At 47.4% G+C, this 20491-nt stretch overlaps 1 protein-coding gene across 1 annotated transcript in view; it reads left to right on the top strand.

Moving 5' to 3' along the window:
• Positions 1-20491, top strand: part of Egflam (EGF like, fibronectin type III and laminin G domains) — a 218036-nt gene that overhangs the window by 168622 nt on the left and 28923 nt on the right. The window contains exons 14-17 of the mRNA XM_045132990.1: positions 679-922; positions 8283-8394; positions 13195-13311; positions 17067-17247. Coding sequence (XP_044988925.1) covers positions 679-922; positions 8283-8394; positions 13195-13311; positions 17067-17247 — 654 coding nt within the window. The remainder of the gene's footprint in view (positions 1-678; positions 923-8282; positions 8395-13194; positions 13312-17066; positions 17248-20491) is intronic.

The raw sequence follows: 20491 nt of genomic DNA, 5'->3' as shown, positions 1-20491 counted from the left end.
AATTTTTAAAATACTTTGGGAAACCATATAGGTTTGAGCATGCTTTGATTTTTCTAGAATTCGAAAATTAAAAACAAAAGAAATGAAAATTGGATGACCAGGGTGACCAAGGTGGGCAAGTTTCTGGGTGAATAACAGAGGTATGAACCTAAGATACCACACTGGGGAAGGTTTTCATGCCCCGAGAGACTATGGGTGGGCCAGAGCCAGCCTGAGTTGCTGGCTTTCTAAGGTTTCGGTAGCCTAACGTGCTAGAGATTCATTCTTCCCCACGCAACAATCACAGGAGGTCAGAGGCTCAGGTTTCAGTAGCCTAACGTACTAGACATTTGTTCTTCCCCACGTGACAATCACAGGAGGTCAGAGGTGTGGCATGTGGCTCTGTCCTGTGCAGTCTTAGGATTTGATGACCCAGAGTCCTCCCCTAGATGTTCATATCCAGGGAGATAGAGCAGCAAGGGAGAGAAAGAAGTCTTAGGGGCCAGGCCTAGGGTCTTGTGTGATATTCCACTCTCTCCCCATTTCACTGGAAGAACTCAACCATCCCACGCCCTCTTCCTGCAGGGCAGCTGGGAGATCAGTGGAGGGCTCTTCCCAGGAGAAGAGCAGAGCTCCACCAGACATGCAGGGAGCTGGTGTCGGCCCCAGGGATCTCTAACGCCTGGCTTGTCTCTCCAGCTTTCGCCTTGACCATCCCTCAGTTCCGAGAGTCGCTGCGATCCTACGCTGCCACGCCCTGGCCCCTGGAGCCCCAGCATTACCTCTCCTTCACCGAGTTTGAGCTCACGTTTCGGCCAGACTCGGCCGATGGCGTCCTCCTATACAGCTGTGACACGAGCAGCAAGGACTTCCTGTCCATCAACATGGCGGGGGGCCACGTGGAGTTCCGCTTTGACTGTGGCTCTGGCACTGGGACCCTCAGGTGAGGGCCGCGACCTTCCGCAACCTCCACCCCACAAAAGCCAAGGAGTCATCAGTATGACGAGAGACCAAGCTGCCACCTACCACCTTTCCCTCCCGCGCCTTCCCTTGCCATCACCTGTCCTGCTTTTATTCTGTTACGTGCAAGCTTTCCTTTCTCCAAATACCTACCCAGAAGGCAGTAATTCCTGACTTCAGACAGGTGCTCAACGAGTCAATATTGACTATAAAATAGTAACAACAGGGGCTGGGGAGACGGACGGTTCAGCAGTTAAAGGAACTTGCTTGTAAAGCCCAATGGCCTGGATTCAATTCCCCATTACTCACATAGAACTCAATGCACAAAGTGGTGCATGTGTCTGGAGTTGGTATGCAATGGCAGGAGGCCCTGGCACACTTATATTCTACCTATCTTTCTCATAAATAAATAAATAAATAATTTTTTTTAATTTTTATTTATTTATTTATTTGAGAGCGACAGACACAGAGAGAAAGACAGATAGAGAGAGAGTGAGAGAATGGGCGCGCCAGGGCTTCCAGCCTCTGCAAACGAACTCCAGATGCGTGCGCCCCCTTGTGCATCTGGCTAACGTGGGACCTGGGGAACCGAGCCTCGAACCGGGGTCCTTAGGCTTCACAGGCAAGCGCTTAACCGCTAAGCCATCTCTCCAGCCCAAATAATTTTTTAAAGTATTCATAAGCCTGGTAGATAAAGTACTTGTCATATAAGAATCTGTGTTCAGATTCTCATTACCCATGTCAAAGGCAGCATGGTGGTATGCACCTAGACTCCAAAGGTTAGGAAGATGGAGAGGAAGGATTCTTCAGAATTGATGGCTAGCTACTGTAGGTGAACTGGTGAAAAAAAAAAAAAAAAAAAAACTATTTCAAAAATAATAATACTGAGAGCTGGAGAAATAGCTTAGCAGTTAAAGCACTTGCCTGCAAAGCCAAGGATCCAGGTTCAACTCCCCAAAACCCATGTAATCCAGATGCACATGGTGGCGCATGCATCTGGAGTTGTTTGTACTGACTGGCTAGAGGCCCTGGTGTGCCCATTCTCTCCTCTCTTGTCTCTATCTCCCCTTCTCTCCTATAAATAAATAAAAATAAGATACTTAAAAATAATAATAATCATGGGGAAGAGCACCTAAGAAAGAACCCAACATGGACCTCTAGACTCCACATGTACATAACACATACATGATCCCACATATGCACGTGTATGCACACCTCACACAATATGCACTACCAACTACAGATGTACTAACAATTTCTTTTTTTTTTTCGAGGTAGGCTCTCACTCTGGCCCAGGCTGACCTGGAATTCACTACGTAGTCTCAGGGTGGCCTCGAACTCACAGTGATCCTCCTATTTCTGCCTCCCGAGTGCTGGGATTAAAGGTGTGCACCACCACGCCAGGCCTAACAAATGTTTAATGAAAAGAAATGTACTTAGTAAGTTCACTTTAAATTTTTACTTTGCTCTTGAATGTTCTCTCTCTTTTTTTTATTTTGAGGCAAGCCCAACAGATTCACCTCTCTCTCTCTCTCTCCATATAATACACACACACACACACACACACACACACACACACACGCGCGCGCACACACACACATATGAGAGAACTGGCACACCTGGGCCTCCAGCCACTGCAATCAAAGTGCAGACGCGTTCACTGCTTGCGCATGTGCGACATTGCTTGCTTGCATCACTATGCATCTGGCTTACGTGGGACCTGGAGATTCGAATATGAGTTCTTAGGCTTCATAGGCAAGCGCATTAACTGCGAAGCCATCTTGCCAGTCCTTGAATGTTTTCTTTGATAGCTCATGACTTGGCAAATCTCTTCTCCACTCTTCCTCTGTCCAGGAACCTGACAGAGAGTCCTCCACAAAGGCCCGAGTGAGACGTGATATGTGCTGAGTGGTGTTGGAAGCAGGACAGTGAGCTGGTGCTTGTAAAGCATTTGCTGAACCTTGCGAAATTGCTTTGAGCAGCCAAAACTTCCCTCTTGTTATCTAGCTCATACTGTGTTTTTTAAAAAAATATTTATTTTATTTTTTGTTATTTTATTTATTTATTTTATTATTTATTTTTTGTATTTTTGCAGTAGGGTCTTACTCTAGCTCAGGCTGACCTGGAATTCACTATGTAGTCTCAGGGTGGCCTCAAAGTCATGGCGATACTCCTACCTCTGCCTCCCGAGTGCTGGGATTAAAGGCATGTGCCACCACGCCTGGCTTTTTAAAATATTTATTTATTTATTTATAATTTATTTATTTATTTATTTGGAGACAGAGAGAGGCAGAAAAAGACAGAGAGAATGGGCACACCAGGACCTCCAGCCACTGCATATGAACTCCAGATGCATGTGCCACCTTGCGCATCTGGCTTATGTGGGCACTGGGGAATCAAACCCCAGGTCCTTAGGCTTCTCAGGCAAGTGCTTTAACCACTCAGCCATCTCTCCAACTCCCTAGTCCATATGATTAACTGACTTTACAAACTGTATGTAAACAATGTATGGTTCCCATACATTGGGTCAGTATCTCTCTAAGTCCCTGGGAACCTTGGCTGGCAAGTGGAGATGTTTCTTTTATTTGTTTGTCTCCTTCTGACTGTGTTCCTCTCAAAGGAATATTAGCCTTCCAGCCCGGGGGGCACTAACTTCTATGGTGGTCTAATTCTCTTTTGAAACTCCCTGGGATGTTTGGCTAAGGGTGCCCTGTGACAGGCTTTTAGTCGGCTGTTAGTTTAAAGGGATGGCGGCTGTATTTGATCACTATTCTTACTGCTGGCCTGGCATTTTTAGAGAGCATGTGTGGGTGAGATGTTACCACCACGCACTGTCCTTCATAGCCAGCTTTTTTTCGTGGCAGATGGGAAGTGCTCTCTGCCTTCAGTGACATCAGTTCTTAAAATGGAGGGTTTGTTTTCACCCCTGTGGCTGGGCTCCTACCTGGCAGTGACGCCTTCCACCTTGGAGAATGGACAAACCCTTTTGGACCTCTTTTTAATTTTTAATTTTTATTTTTATTTATTTATTTGAAAGCGATGGGCAGAGAGAGAGAGAGAGAAAGAGGCAGATAGAGAGAGAGAAAGAATGGGCGCGCCAGGGCCTCCAGCCACTGCAAACGAACTCCAGACGCGTGCGCCCCCTTGTGCATCTGGCTAACATGGGACCTGGGGAACCGAGCCTCGAACCGGGGTCCTTAGGCTTCACAGGCAAGCGCTTAACCACTAAGCCATCTCTCCAGCCCTGGACCTCTTTTCATTGGTGGGCATTTAATTGATTCAATTGACAGATGAGTATGCAAAACAGCCTACACAATTCACTTAAAACTAATTCTGTGTCAAGTTTAGAAAGCAGGAAACGTTGGGCTGGAGAGATGGCTTAGCTGTTGAAGCGTTTGCCTGCAAAGCCAAAGGACCTTGGTCCAATTCCCCAGGACCCACATAAACCAGATACACAAGGTGGCACATGTGTCTGGAGTTTGTTTGCAGTGGCTGGAGGCCCTGATGTGCCCATTATCTCTCTCTCTCTCTCTTTCTCTCTCTCTCTTAAATAAATAAATAAATAAAATATTTCTTTAGAAAAAAAAGAAAGCAAGGAACCTTGGCTGTCACCTGGTACTCTGAATCACTTCTGGCTAAGGAGTGACCAGAAAGAGCCGTGGAGGGGAGACAGGGACGCCCTACTCCCGCACACACTGGTCTCTCCACCTGCCGCTCTGCAGAGGCAGCTCCCGCTGCGGGTCACCAGCAGGCTGACTCCGAGAAGTCCCCCATTTCTTTTTTTTTTTTTTTAATTTTTTTTGTTCATTTTTTATTTATTTATTTGAGAGTGACAGAGAGAGAGAGAGAAAGAGACAGAGAAAGAGAGAGATTGAGAACGGGCACGCCAGAGCTTCCAGCCACTACAAACGAACTCCAGATGCATGCACCCCCTTGTGCATCTGGCTAACGTGGGACCTGGGGAACCGAGCCTCGAACCGGGGTCCTTAGGCTTCACAGGCAAGCGCTTAACCGCTACGCCATCTCTCCAGCCCGAAGTCCACCATTTCTTGTTCATAGCCCTGTGCCAGGCAACTGGTGTTGTAATTTTGTTTTTACAGAGTAACCCATTGCCTTCCTACTTGCCAGAGGGAAGGGCAATTAGAAGCAGAATCCTTTGAATTCTTGACAACGAGGCAATAGTCTCTAGGGATCAATCTGGGAAGTTGTTTATTTTGAAGAAAAAAAAAATACTCCAACCCCTCCCTTCTTAACTTGGGAAGATTGATAAAAGCTCAAACTGCAGGGAATTGCGGAATTGGCCAAATCATTTTAATCTTAGGAAAAGAGTGATGTGTTCAAAATCGGTATGAACCTGATCCAAAAACTCAAGAGAATTGGAATGAGCTCTTGATGGCTGTGATCAATACAATTGGTGTAGAGGAAGGTATTGTATTGACAGCCCGTGGCCTCGGCAGGCACATAACAAGTGTGCTGTTCATCCTGATGGAGATGGACCTCTAAAAAGACCACTTGTCTCTTTATTGCATATTGATTTATCCAAAGTGATTAAATCCTAATTGCTAAGGACAAATCACAAAAGCATTAGCCCGAGCAGAGGAATCAAAGGAGGAGGCTGTAACCCTTTAATGATTGTGTCATTGGGATTCCTCATGGTTTTCTAAAGATGATTAAGGATCAAAAAGTAACTGGGTGGTTCAGTGAAGGCCGAGAGCTAAACATTGTTGGAAACAAAAACACAATGGTTAACTTTCTTCTGCACACCTCGCCATGGAAAGTCATCTGTAAAAACTATAAACAAAGCTGGGCGTGGTGGTGCACACCTTTAATCCCAGGACTCGGGAGGCAGAGATATGAGGATCACCGTTGAGTTCAAGGCCACCCTGAGACTACATAGTGAATTCCAGGTCAGCCTGGGCTAGAGTGAGACCCTACCAAAAAAAAAAAAAAAAAAAAAAGCTATAAATATCACTGGAGTGCCATGTGCATCTCCCTTGACTTGATCACTGAATTTTCGAGTCATTTTAATCCATTTCAAGATATCAGAGAACATAGATTCTGCTTCCCCTGGCTTAGTCCGTCTTGGGCTGAGACATGGGAATTTGCAAAGATGACTTCTCACAGTTCTGCAGGCTTGGAAGGGCAAGTGCCCTGGATCCTGGCAAGGGCCTTCTTGCTGTGCCCCTTCATGGCAAAAGGGACAGGAATAAGCAAACATCTCCACATGAGAGTGGAGGAAAGGGGGTAAAGCTTACCCTCTTGCCGAAATCCCCTCCCGAGTAATGGCGTTAATTCATCCGGTAGCATAGGCCACATGACCTAATTAGTCACGTCCTCGAGGTCTCAACTCTCAGTGTCGCATTAGGGATTACATTTCCAACACAGGAACTCGGTGGACTCTCAAACTATGCCATTGATTTATCATGAAAGCATTCAAAATGTAGAATAGTTGGAAGAATTGGACACATTCTGCGCCCACCACCTGGGTCTGTACTTAATATCTTGCTAAATTCGCTTTGCCATATGTTATATCCATCTCTACACCCTGACTTCTTCTTCCCTTCTTTTTAAAAATTGTATTGTTTATTTATGTGTGTGTGTGAGAAAGAGAGAGAGAGAAAGAGGCGGGTGGGGTAGGGGAGAGAATGGGCATGCTGGGGCCTTTAGCCACTGCAAACAAACGCTAGATGCATGTGCCACCTTGTGCATCTGGCTCACGTGGGGTCTCAGGAATCAAACCTGGGTCCTTTGGCTTTGCAAGCAAGTGTCTTGACTGCTAAGCCATCTCTCCAGCCCACACCCTTACTTTTTAATGGATTTCAAAGGTTATTGCTACTATCAGTGCACCAAGAATCTGTTTACCACCATACCCACAAAATTGTAGGGTTTTTTCTTTATTTCCCTTCCACAAAGTTTGCACACAATGATTGTATGTTACCCTCCTGGTATTTCTTATCAGGAAAGCCAGACTCCTTAGTCTTACATTTTTGTAAGGAATAACTTCAATGGTCAAGGCAGCACTCCTACCACGAAGGGGTTCAATGAGTTGGTAACCAGCATCGCTGTTGCTGTTAAGAAGGAACAGTTTGAGGTATTTGTGGTCTGAATGTGATTTTTCCTATAGGCCCAAATGTTTGAACACTTGGTGCTGTTTTGGAAGGTAGTGGTACTTTTGGAAGGTGGGTTGCTGCAGCAGACCTTGAGAATTTTACAATCTGGCCCCACTTCCTGTCTGCACTCTGTTGCCTGACCGTGGACACAGTGTGACCAGCTGCCTCATGTTCCTGTCACCACACCTTCCCTGCTATAATGGACTATGTCCCATTATTATTATTATTATTATTATCATTATTATTATTATCAATTGTCTGTGTGTCTTCATGTGTGTGCATGCAAGTGTCCCGGTACATGTGTGGAGGTCAAAAGACAGCTTCAGGTATATGTCCTTGCCTTCCACCTTGTGTAGAGACAGGGTCTCTTGGTCACTGTGTGGATGCCCTCTGGCCCACTTGCTTCTGGGATTTCTTTCCTCTTGCCGTAGAATGGCTGGGACTACCTGGGCTCATCACTGTGTCCAGCTTTTATGTGTCTTATGCGGATCTGAACTCATGTCCTGAGGCTTCTGTAGCTAGCCAGCTGTTTTACCCACTGAACGATGTCTCCCGGCTCCCCCTTGAAGTCCAAAATAAACTCTTCTCCCATTTGCTTCTTGTAAAGTATTTGGTCACAGCAACTAGAAAAGTGACTAACACAGGCTGGTAATCAGTTTCATCATGGCTGCACTGGTGGAAATTACCCATCCTTTGCTGACTTATGCTCCGTGGCTGCCTGTGTCATTTAAGTCTCTCCAGAGAAACAGAACCAGCCACACACAGATGTATAGAATGACATTTGTCTTACGGGGTTATTGTCTGTAATGACAAAGACCGAGGCATTCTACCGTTCGTTACTGGTAAGCTGGAAGCCCAGCTAAGCCTGAGCTAAGTCCCCGTCCTAGTCCAAAGGGCCAAGGACCAAAGATTGATTCTTTAAATCCTGGTCCATGTTTGAAGACTCAAGAACCAGGAGCACAATGCTCAAGGACAGGAGAAAATTGATGTCCCAGCTCAGGAAGAGAGAGAAGAGTCCCATCTTCTTCCACTTCTGAGTTCTATTCAGGCCCACAACAAACTGAGCCGTGCCATCCTCCCTGGTGAGGGCTGTATTGTTACTCAGTTTACCAAGTCAAGGGATAGCCTCTTCCGAATCACCCTCACAGGCACGTCCAGGACTAATGTGTTTCTAGTAAACTTTTAGCCCAGTCAGACTGACACAGATGTTAACAGCATATCTTTCTTTGACAGGAGCGAAGAGTCCCTCACCCTAGGCCAATGGCATGAGCTACGTGTGTCTCGCACAGCAAGGAGTGGCATCTTACAGGTGGATAAGCAGAAGGTGGTAGAGGGAATGGCAGAGGTAAGGACAGAGAAACCTTGACTAGCAAGGTTTCATGGTTACGTACTTGGGTCCCATTCCCTACTTTGAAATCCCGGCTCCTCAGTAGGCAATTACTTCTGTCTTCTGTAACTATAAATGGGAATGATGACAACAGTTTTCATCGTTACAGGGTTGTGATGAAGGTTAATTGAGTTGCTATTTTGGAACCACAGAACTTCCAAGGATTGGCTGGCAGTTCCCTTTGCTCTTGCTTAACCTTCACCCTTGTTCTTATCAACAGTATACAGTAGTAAAGACCACAGACCCCGAGTTAGGGACAGCAGTACAGAGGTGATATGTTTGACTAGATCGACTACAAAACCAGGCTCCTAAGAGTCAAAAATCTCGTTTCATTACTCATCCACAGTATAGGCTTAGACTGTTTGCCTGGGTGTCTCATTTGTGTTTTTCTTATCTAACTATTATCCTCATATCAATGGAGCCAATGATGATAATAGCCTTCTTTATAGTTATTGTGAAAATTATATATGCAAACACAATGGGACCTGACATGTCTCAGCACTATGCAGCGTTAGTTATTGTTATTATTATTAGTTAATAATATACTATTATGGGCTCAAGAGCATAGAATGGGTACTATAGTTTATTTCCATGATTCTATTGCCAAGGTCACGCCCAAAGAGAAACAACATTTTAAAGAGGAGACAAGGGGAATTTGCATGAAACTTTAAGCTGATAGAAGTGTGCATATATGCACAACTTATAGTCTCCTTCCTCAGCGCCTCCCTCTCTGATGCCTGACAGCTGCTCTCACATCTCATAACCCACAACCCCTGGGGAGTACCAGCAACCCCACCACGAAGGGCCCTCAGTGGAATGGGACCAGGGAGAAGGGAAAGGATGCTACCAACACATGATGCATCCATACAAAGTTTATTCATAATAAAAAAGAAATTACAGCCTCTGAGAGACACAGAGTCTTTGGGTGTGTTAATATCTTGATTCCAACCATCTTCATTCTATGCAAAGCAAGATTTAAAGAGGACATTGGCAAGTTTAAGTATTCTGAGAAGCAAATAGACTGGTAGAGAGAGAAAAAAAGTGGAAAATAAGTCTTTACTGGGGGAAAGAGTGTTTAGAAAGTCAAGAAAGGGAGCTGGAGAGATGGCTTAGCGGTGAAGCGCTTGCCTGTGAAGCCTAAGGACCCCAGTTTGAGGCTCGACTCCCCAGGTCCCACGTAAGCCAGATGCACAAGGGGGCGCACGCATCTGGAGTTCATTTGCAGTGGCTGGAGGCCCTAATGCTCCCATTCTCTCTCTCTCTGCTTCCTTCTCGCTCTGTCTGTCTGTTGCTCTCAAATAAATAAATAAGAATAAAAACAAAAACAAATAAAGGAAGTCAAGAAAGGACCCATGAGTACAGAAACCAGCTTCAGGGGCCCCAGTGCTGGCAGGGCCAGTCAGAACCAAGATCTTCTCTGAGAAATAAAAGTCCCTCAAACTGGGCTCTGCTTCTAGGAGTGTGCACCCTTCACATCTAGCGCATGTCTGTCTTCGTGGAAGGAAGAAAGGGAAGAAGACAGGGTGGGAGAAAAGATGAATGAAAGGATATGGATTTTTTATGAACTATTTTTTTAAGATTAGCATTCAAAGTCGTGGTTTCACCCAGGGATCCTGCAACCCACTTTGTTTCCATGGTTCCTCTTCCCCTTCTCTCCTCTCCTAACAATTGCCTTTCTCCTGAGAGTTGTTGACCCCTCCCTCCCCCCCACTTCATTTCCCAAATTTGAAAGGGAGCACTGGAATTACTTGGGGTATGCTCAGAACATTCTAGCAGTACAAACCTGGCTGCCTGTTGGCTTAATCATATACTTTTAAAAAGTTTATTTATTTTATTTATTTATTAGAAAGAGAGAGCATGCCAGAACCTTCAGCCATTGCAAACAAACTCCAGATGCATGCACCACCTTGTGCATCTGGCTTATGTACGTACTGGGGAGTTGAACCTAGGTCCGTAGGTTTTGCAGCCAAGTGCCTTAACCACTAAGTCATCCTTCCAGCCCCATTTAAAAAGAAAAAAGCATTATAGCATGTATGGTCTTTCTTAAATCACCTGTAAGGCAGCAGTGGGTGTTTGTAAATCATAGGGCTAAGCTCCTGGATTTTAAGTGTGGAACTGCAGGACATGGGATTGGCCATTGGTATCCAAGCAATAACACAGTGACAAAAGCCATGGGTCAGAGTTTGCATTGCAGCCCTGTGGTGAGGGAAGCAGCCCGGCTCTCTAAGCCGTGGGAATGGCATCATGTGGGAGCCATTCCGTATCTCATTAGCTGAACTCTTCATTTTCTCCTGCGAACATTCTGCTCTGTAGTGTCAACTACTTGCTCCAGTGTGGCTGATGGGGGCCCGCGGTCTTAGAACCTAGAGACAGGAGGGGGAGGGGCAGGGCTAGCCTGGGACCCAGGCACCAACCACCCTATCTCAGCCTAAACCTGACCCTGAGCTGCTCAGTGGGGGCTAGAGTGGAGCGCAAACATGCAACATGGGAAGGAGTGCATTTCTGGGGACTTCAGAAAACCATAGCCAGTGGCTGGCTGGACCTTGATCAACTCCTCCCAACAAGCCAAAGCCCAGATTCCTGACTTGAAGCAGGAGGGACTCTTTCCTGTCCCTCCATGGGAGTGGTACCCGCAGCCCCGCTTCTTGGTAGCAGCCAAAAGGCAGTGGTTCTCAGATGGTCACTAGTCATGTGGCAACTTCAAGTCCTGTTCTTTCAAGAACAGCCTGCCTTGGGGAAAACCGTATGAAACGCCCCCCACCCCAGCCTTCCTCCTTTCTGCTTATAGCTTATTTCCACTCTGGGATCAGAGAAGAGACAAGGGAGAGATGCCTGTGGGTTTGCGGCCACAGTTCCTGCCCAGATGAATCTTCTGTCGGGCCTCAAGAACTCCCCCGAAAGCCCTCGTGCTTCCCTTCATGGCTCCGCAGTTAAAGAAGAACCCATGAGGGCCTATGAAGAGCGCAGAGATGGTGCATGAGCCTGGCATGCAAAATCTCACCCAGGGCTTTTGTCACTGTGTTATCGCTTAGATACCAATGGCCAATCCCATATCCTGCACAGTTCCACACTTAAAATCCAGGACCTTAGCCCTGTGATTTACAAGGCCATAGGTTCCATCCCCACCATGGCAAATGGCAGGGGCTCCCGGAGTGCTCCCTGGAGCACACTCCTCTACTGTCTTCTCCTCTTCGCCCTGACATGACTCCTCCTACATTCCACTCCCTCTGACCAAGAATCCTCCTAAAACCGATAGGTCTCTCTCCTGCTTTAAACTCACGGGCCTTTGGGTCAAACTTAAATTCCTAACAAACCCTACAATCATCTGGTATTCCCTTTCCTGCCCTCTTCTTACAGACGCTCCGACTTCTTCTGACTCCAAAGTTCTGACCCCCTTGATTACCTGCCGACTCCCTAGATCCAGAGACGTGTGAGCGACATCCCTGCCTCCAGCGTTCCACAGTGCTCGCTCCCTGGCCTACCGCCCCTTCTCCATATATTTAGGGACATGCAAGAGACATCCTTGCCCCGCCATTGCATAGTTCCAACTCCCTTGACTACGCCCCCTACCCCATATATCTAGGGAGGTGGGAGACATCCCTGGCCCAGGTCCACCCTAGGAACCTCAACCATCCTCATCCGTGGTGACCTCATCTGCTTATGGCATCTCAGCGGGCAAGGATGAGGTCTTTCCCACTTGTTGGTTTGTCTAGCACCTTCACGTAGTGCTGGGACATAGCAGGCAGCTAATGACATTTGCTCCATAACTAATCGAATGAAGCTATATTTCTGTTTTTTTATTTTTCATAAATCAGAGGGAGCAAACAATACTTCATGTTACCTGAAGTGTGCACATCCCCAGTTAGCTCGGGCTTGTCTTGTCTCTGTGTGCCCTCAGAGTTTCACATTTTGCTGGTGGCTCTCGCTGCGTTGGCTTAGACGGCCGTTCCCCAGAGCTTCCCTAGTTCACCCATCTGAGTTTCGGTGCTTAGACCTTCAAGTAGCAGGGGAAGGCTTTGAAGGACTGACACGGTGAGACTGACTCCCTGATTGTTGGCAGAATGGAAGGATTTCTATGTCCCTTGCATTCATTTGATCACAAGGACTTCACCCCATTCCTTCCCTCTCTCTTGGACCAGAGTAGCTCTGTCTTTACCATTCCCCAGCAAGACAATAGCCCCATACTGGAATGCTGACTACATTCCCACACTGGGCAAAGCGCTACCAAGACAGGCTAAACCGTGCCGTGCTCAGCCACCAAAAACATCTAAATATCAACAGGTGCTAGCAAGGGTTTATTTCTCACTCATAACCACAAAAGCCATCAAAGGTTAGCTACCTTTGTCACCTGAGACCCAGGCTGAAGGAATGGGGGGGGGGGTCTCTGAAAGCCTCAACCCAGAGAGGTGCATTTCTCTCTGCTCCACGGTCTCACCCGAGCCCCCACTAGTTGAAATCAGTCTTCTCGAGGGCAAGGGAACTGCCAGAGGAGCCCGTCACATCAACAGGCAGTCTGCGTATGCTTCATGGGGTACTCAAGATGCAGATGTTGTGATCCTGTTCTTAGATGATGTAACTAAGACTGAGGACGGCTGCAGAGCTTTTGAAGAATGGGCTCAGTAATTACCCCAAACCATGCAAAGGTCCAGCCAGCGCGTGGCCCACTTGCTATGACATCCTTGAGGCCATCTGCATTTGGCGGCTATAGCCATCTGTCCCAAAGCTAGGTTGTGATTTGGGCTTTTCATCTGTTGGCAGGGAGGCTTCACCCAGATTAAGTGCAACACGGATATTTTTATTGGTGGTGTTCCCAACTATGATAATGTCAAGAAGAACGCGGGCATCCTCCAGCCTTTCAGTGGAAGCATCCAGAAGGTACAACTTCTCTTTTTATTTTATTTACTTGTTTATTTGTTTGTCAGAGAAAGAGTGGGGAGAGAGAGAGAATGGATGTGCCAGGGCCTTCAGCCATTGCAAATGAACTCCAGACGCATGTGCCCCCTGGGCATCTGGCTAACGTGGGTCCTGGGGAATCGAACCAGATTCCTTTGGCTTTGCAGGCAAACACCTTAACTGCTAAGCCACCCCTCCAGCCCACAACTTCTCTTTTTAATGTGTCCTGACACATTAAAAAGCTATCACAATCAATCCCCCAAAAAAGGAGTTTTGAGGCAGTTTTAAATTTGTTAACATTCTATTTTGTTTCATGATTTTTTTTTTAAGGCTCACAGCCAACTTTCTCAATCCCACTTTTGTATAACACCTGTCCCTGGACTTCTAGCCAAAAGAATCTGCAAAATCAAGATGGATTTTTGCAATAAAAAATTCCCTAAACATTCTGGGCTTGGTACCAGGACCTCACAGATACTTCTAGAATGGGAAGGAGGCAGAGAGCACATCTTGGCTTAGACTGCTCTGCTCTGTGTGTCTTTGTAGTTTGCTCCGTGGAAGAGACTGGACTCATCACCCCCACCCCCTCACGATAAGTTGTTCACCAATCCATCACGTAACCAAGCTCTAAGCTTAAAGAGTCCTTTTGTGGAAAGCAAAAAGTTCAGAGAGGGGAGATGGCTCAGCAATGAAGAGCATTTGCCACCGAAGCATGAGGACCTTAAGTTCAACTCCACAGAACCCATGTAAAAAGCTGAGTGTGGGGCTGGAGAGATGGCTTAGCGGTTAAGCGCTTGCCTGTGAAGCCTAAGGACCCCAGTTCGAGGCTCGGTTCCCCAGGTCCCACGTTAGCCAGATGCACAAGGGGGCGCACGCGTCTGGAGTTCGTTTGCAGAGGCTGGAAGCCCTGGCGCGCCCATTCTCTCTCTCTCCCTCTTATCTGTCTTTCTCTCTGTGTCTGTCGCTCTCAACTGAAAAAAAAAAAAAAATTAAAAAAAAAAAAAGCTGAGTGTGTTACCCAGGGTCACCTCAGTCCACGGCGGGGACTAGAAGATCACGGGGGACTTGCTGAGGACAGCGCCTCCAGATTGAGAGAGAGACAGAGAGACACCCCCCTTCTCAATGTTATATATGTGGATGGGTGGTAAGGGAAGGTCTCCTGATAGCTTTCTTGTGCCCTCCACACACACATGCATGGGACACGCACATCTGTTCCCACACATACCACGCTACACTCATATACACATGCATGCACACTCAAAAAAGAAAAAGAAAAGATAAAAGAACCGCTCAACTGGTGAAAAGATACTGACCCCGTGCCTCTGTGTCCCTGGTGCTTCAAGGACAGGCAGGGGGTCTCAGAAGAGTGAGCTTGACCCTTGGGGGTCAGCTTCCCTATTACACTTTAGTGGCCAAAGGTGACGTGTAGGCCACATTTAAACCTGGGACGAAGTATAAGTGTGACTGAAATGACAGCGGGACATGGAAAGAGGAGCCAGTCGCGGATCGGGCCATGTGGCCCCGGGGAAGGCCCACGGCCTGTGCCTTTCTCCTCTTGTAGCTCAGTGCTGGTCCCAGTAAAGACCCAACCCACATGTGCTCTGTGCGTTGCTGAACCACAGTGCCAATGGCACCTCAGTCCAGATCTCGTTTCCCACAAGTGGGATGGACCATGTTTCATAGTGTAGAACATTCTTTCTTTATTTACTAGAGGGGGAGGCAGATACAGAGAGAGAAAGAGAGAATGGGCATGCCAGGGTCCCCAGCCACTGCAAACGAACTCAAGATGCATGCACCACCTTGTGCAACTGGCTTATGTGGGTCCTGGGGAATCGAACCTGGCTCCTTAGGCTTCCCAGGCAAGCGCCTTAACCACTAAGTCATCCCTCCAACCCCAGTGTTGGACAGTCTTACTTCAGAAGCAGGCTGAGGTATGAAGAAGCTCACCTCGCCCCTGCTTCAAGCAGTATCCACCCTCAGAAAGGCTGCCTCCCCGCCCTGTGACATCAGGAGCTGGCTGGACCTCCTCTGGGAGAGGGCAGTGCCAGGCTTGGTTTGTCTTGAGCATACACTTCTCAGAGAGATAGTGGAAGGATTCGAGCTCCTCCCTCTTAAAAGATTCAGAAATCATCTCTCCACTTTCTAAATCCTCACCACAGACCAGGCACACCTTAGGAAGCAAATTGATGGCAGGAAGTGCCTTGCTAACCTCTAATAACCCCCAGATAGCAGGCTGTACTTGGGGGAGGGATTCCCCGCATCTCGCGGTTCTGCTCAAAGTAAACACATATCCTGAGTCAAGGGCTGCAGAAGTTTAGGTGAGGGTAGGGCGCTCAGTTAACCCTGTCTTACGCTGCTTTCCTGGAGCCTTCCTGCAGGGAACAGAGAGAGCAGCACCCCAGCCTCAGGAGTGGTTCTAACAGGGGACCCAGGCTTTACTCACTTATTCTTTAAAAAAAAAAAAAGTACTTTATTTATTTGAAACAGACAGACAGAGAGGAAGGGAGAACGGGCACACCAAGGCCTCCAGCACTAGAAAGGAACTCCAGATGCCTGTGCCATGTGCACCTGGCTTACATGGGTCCTGGGGAATCGAACCTGGGTCCTTTGGCTTTGTAGGCAAGTGCCTTAACCACTGAGCCGTCTCACCAGCTCCATCACTTATTCTTTAGTGGTGGGAAAGGTGATTTGGAGAGGGATAAAATTAGTCATGTGGGGTGGGAGAATGCAAAAGAAGCAAGTGTGAGAATCTGCAAAGCCACATTGTTGGAATTTTAGGGCACATCGCTCAGCATGTGAGCCCAAGGGCTGTGGAGGACGTACAGCAGGAAGCGCCCCCAAATAATGGCTCCCCTGTTTCCTGCTACCTGTTTGGTTTCATTCTCTCCCCGCTCGGTAACAGCAGCCCTCAGCCATCCCCAAGTAGTGCTTGAGAGCTTTGAAAAATCACGATGGGGCTGGAGAGATGGCATAGCAGTTAAGGCGCTTGCCTGTGAAGCCAAGAACTCATGTTTGAATCTCCAGGTCCCACGTAAGCCAGACGCACACAGACACAACAGGCAATGTCACACATGTACCACAAGGGACACGCACATCTGGAGTTTGTTCCCAGTGGTAAAAGCCCTGGCGTGCCCATTCTCTTTCCCTCGCTCTCTCTCTCTCTTCTCCCCCCTCACTTGCTCCGTTGGTACAGTGCTTACCTAGCAAGCTTAAAGCGTGGGTTCAATCCCCAGCGCAGCATACACAGAGCATGGCGGCCCATGACTGTAATCCCAGCACTCAGGAGGTAGAGGCAGAAGGATGAGAAATTCAAGGCCATCCTTGGCATCATAGTGAGTTTAAGGCCAGTCGATGCTACATGAGACGGTCTCAAAACATAACAATTTTCAAAAAGCCACCAGTGACTAGCTTTCCCTTTGGGAGAAAGGGGACACAGGCAGTAGCATGTCATACAGGCCCCAGGGTGACTATATAACTTAGCCCAAGGTGCCGGACTTTCCAATTCCAAGTTCTTCTTCCTTCCTGGCCACAGCTTCCCAAGGTGCCAAAGTCAGCCCCTCCATCCCCACCCCGCCCAGCCCATCTTCACTGGCAGGACCATCCAAGCACATCAGACTGTTCCCCACTTTTTTGAAACCTCCCTCATTATATATAGCTCAAGTTATTATACGGAGGGACACGATAAAAGACAAGATTGTTTTTTCTAATTCCTGAATTTCTTTGCACTTCTCTCTCCCAAGATCATCCTGAATGACCGAACCATCCATGTGAAGCATGACTTCACATCTGGGGTGAACGTGGAGAACGCGATGCATCCCTGTGTGGGGGCCCCCTGTGCTCACGGAGGCAGCTGCCGGCCCAGGAAGGAGGGCTATGAGTGTGACTGTCCCTTGGGCTTTGAGGGCCTGCAATGCCAGAAAGGTACATGGGGGGTTTCCATGGCTTCCTGGAGGGCACAGAGGCCATCAGCAGCATGGTGGGAACCGCTCTATGCTTTCTTTCAGTACCAGAGATCAAACCCATGGCCTTGCATATACTAGGCCGGCACTCTACTCCTGTGCTACTTAATGCACCCTTTCTGTACTTTTCTTTTTTTTTTTTTAAATTTGAGAGCGACAGACACAGAGAGAAAGACAGATAGAGGGAGAGAGAGAGAATGGGCACGCCAGGGCTTCCAGCCTCTGCAAACGAACTCCAGACGCGTGCGCCCCCTTGTGCATCTGGCTAACGTGGGACCTGGGGAACCGAGCCTCAAACCGGGGTCCTTAGGCTTCACAGGCAAGCGCTTAACCACTAAGCCATCTCTCCAGCCCTTTCTGTACTTTTTAATATTTCATTTATTCATTTACTTAGAGAGAGAAGGAGAGAAAAAGAGGGAAGGGGAGACAGAGAGAATGTGTGTGCCAGGGTCTCTAGCCAATGTAAATGAACTCCAAACGCATGTACCACTTTTTTCTTTTTCTTTCTTTCTTTTATGTTTTTGGGGGATAGGATGTCACTAAGTTGTCCAGGCTGGCCTTGAACTCACTGTATACATTAGGCAGGACTTGAACTGGGAATTCTCCTACCTCAGTCTCCCAAAGAGCTGAGATTATTAGCCTGATGTGGAGCCAGTAGTTTTTAAAGGGGAGCATTGGTTGTACCACTATGACCACGCTAACTATTTTGCTGCGTCCTCAAAAACGTAATAGGTGGGTCAATTATATAAAAACAATAATAATTACTCTTAATAATTTCTCTTGGCTTGGGAACTTTTCTGGGTTTCTGCTCTTGTACCTTCACTCTCCCTAAAATAAATCTCTTGATTTACCCTTTAAAAGAAAAAAAAAGAAAAGAAATCATGGCTGAAATAATTCTGTGTTAGTAGGTAAATAGCCTCCCCCGCCCCCAGCTCCCACCCTCTGCCCTGGCTCTTTCTGTAAGAATTCCCTCGTTTACCGGGCTTTCTGGGACTTGGGCTTTTGCGCCAGCCCCAGAACATCTGGCAGATTGCTGCTCGTGCTTGTTTCCCCTCAATACAAAACCCATGTGAACAGTGCGATCGTCACTCTTAACTGGAGGATGCAAAGACGTCCATCCAGTGCTCTCGTCCACGCTACCAGACAGCTCCGTGCCTCAGGGTTCTTGGTTGTGAAACGAAAATGACGACAGCAAGAGCTCCTGTCCCCGGGACTTGCGGTGTAGACTAAGAGAGGCAACACGAGAATCATATAGAAGAGAGCCTAAGTGCTCATGCAGTGCTAGCTGGTATTACTGGTAAGAGAAATAAATTCCTTTAGCAGGTGTGGTGGGCACGTCAGCTTTCGCTGTGCGTGACTGAAAGCTAGGGAGAGCCGCGGATCAGAGACCCTGCTCGACCCTTTCTGCACCTTCTTAAGGGAAGCAGGACACTGCACTCCTGACGGCTAAAATAGGTCTGCCCGTATAGGTCCAAGAGGCTCGCTTGTCTCCAGTGTTGGAATGCCTTATCAGTCCAGAAACTCACCTTTAAAAAAAGCAAATAGGGGCTGGAGAGATGGCTTAGCGGTTAAGCGCTTGCCTGTGAAGCCTAAGGACCCCGGTTCGAGGCTCGGTTCCCCAGGTCCCACGTTAGCCAGATGCACAAGGGGGCACACGTGTCTGGAGTTCATTTGCAGAGGCTGGAAGCCCTGGCGCGCCCATTCTCTCTCTCTCCCTCTATCTGTCTTTCTCTCTGTGTCTGTCGCTCTCAAATAAATTAATTAATTAATTTAAAAAAAAAAAGCAAATAGCCGGGCATAGTGGCGAATGCCTTTAATCCCAGCACTTGGGAGGCAGAGGTAGGAGGATCGCTATGAGTTTGAGACCACCCTGAGACTACATAGTGAATTCCAGGTCACCCTGGGCTAGAGCGAGACCCACCGCCCCCCCCCCCCAGAAAAACAAAAACAACAACAACAAAAAGCAAATAGTTCTGGGCTGGAGAGGTGGCTTAGCGGTTGAGCGCTTGCCTGTAAAGCCTAAGGACCCCGGCTTGAGGCTCGGTTCCCCAGGTCCCATGTTAGCCAGATGCACAAGGGGGCGCACGTGTCTGGAGTTCATTTGCAGAAGCTGGAAGCCCTGGCGCGCCCATTCTCTCTCTCTCCCTCTATCTGTCTTTCTCTCTGTGTTTGTCACTCTCAAATAAAAATATAAAAAAAAATTTTAAAAAAAGCAAATAGTTCTGAAAGAAATATGGCAGCAAACACCCCTTATTTTTACCAAAATTACAACTTAGAAAAAAAACTATAAACTACACATAGATATGTCATACACGGAATGACAAGAAGTCATTTTTGTAGCCATCTTAAAATATATGAAAGGTGGCTGGGCATGGTGGTGCACGCCTTGAATCCCAGCACTCAGGAGGCAGAGGTAGGAGGATCATCGTGAGTTTGAGGCCACCCTGAGACTACATAGTGAATTCCAGGTTAGCCTGAGCCAGAGTGAGACCCTACCTCATAAAAAAGGCATATATATATATGCATACACACACACATATGGTATCAATTTGGTAGTCCATTAGTAGCTTTTCTTATATTTAGATGAATTGTAAAATCTATTTATTTACTTATTTATGAGAGAGAGAGAGAGAGAGGGACAGAATGGGTATGCCAGAGCCTCTAGCCACAGCAAATAAACTCCAGGTACATGCACCACCATGTGTATCTGGCTTACGTGGGTTCTGGGAATTGAACCTGGCTCCTTAGGCTTCAAAAGCAAGTGCCTTAACTGCTAAGCCATCTCTCCAGCCCATGAAATGCTTTCATGAGTGTGTGAGTGTGTATGTGTGTGTGTGGTACCAGTGCATGTGGCCATGTTTGTGCATGCATGTCAAGGCCCAAGGTTGACAGAAGGTGTCTTCTCCAATTACTAGTCAACCTTATTTTCTTCAGATGGAGTCTCTTCCCTGAATTCAGGACTTGCCAATTCGGCTAGACTAGCTAGCCAGCCAATCCCAGGGATCCTCCTATCTCCTTCTCCCATGCACTGGGATCATAGATACCCATGACCATGTCTGGCATGTTACATGGGTGCCCAGGATCTGAACTCAGGCCCTCATGATTGTTTGCAAGCTCTTTGCCACGCAGCATCTCCTGAGGCCCCTTCTCTTCTAACAATAAATCAAAGCAACAGTTTATGAATCTGCCAATTAGGATTCTAACAC

Source organism: Jaculus jaculus, chromosome 13 (assembly GCF_020740685.1).
Source record: "Jaculus jaculus isolate mJacJac1 chromosome 13, mJacJac1.mat.Y.cur, whole genome shotgun sequence".
NCBI lineage: Eukaryota > Metazoa > Chordata > Mammalia > Rodentia > Dipodidae > Jaculus > Jaculus jaculus.
Note: the sequence above shows the minus strand (reverse complement) of the source record. Positions and strands in the feature narration are given on the sequence as shown.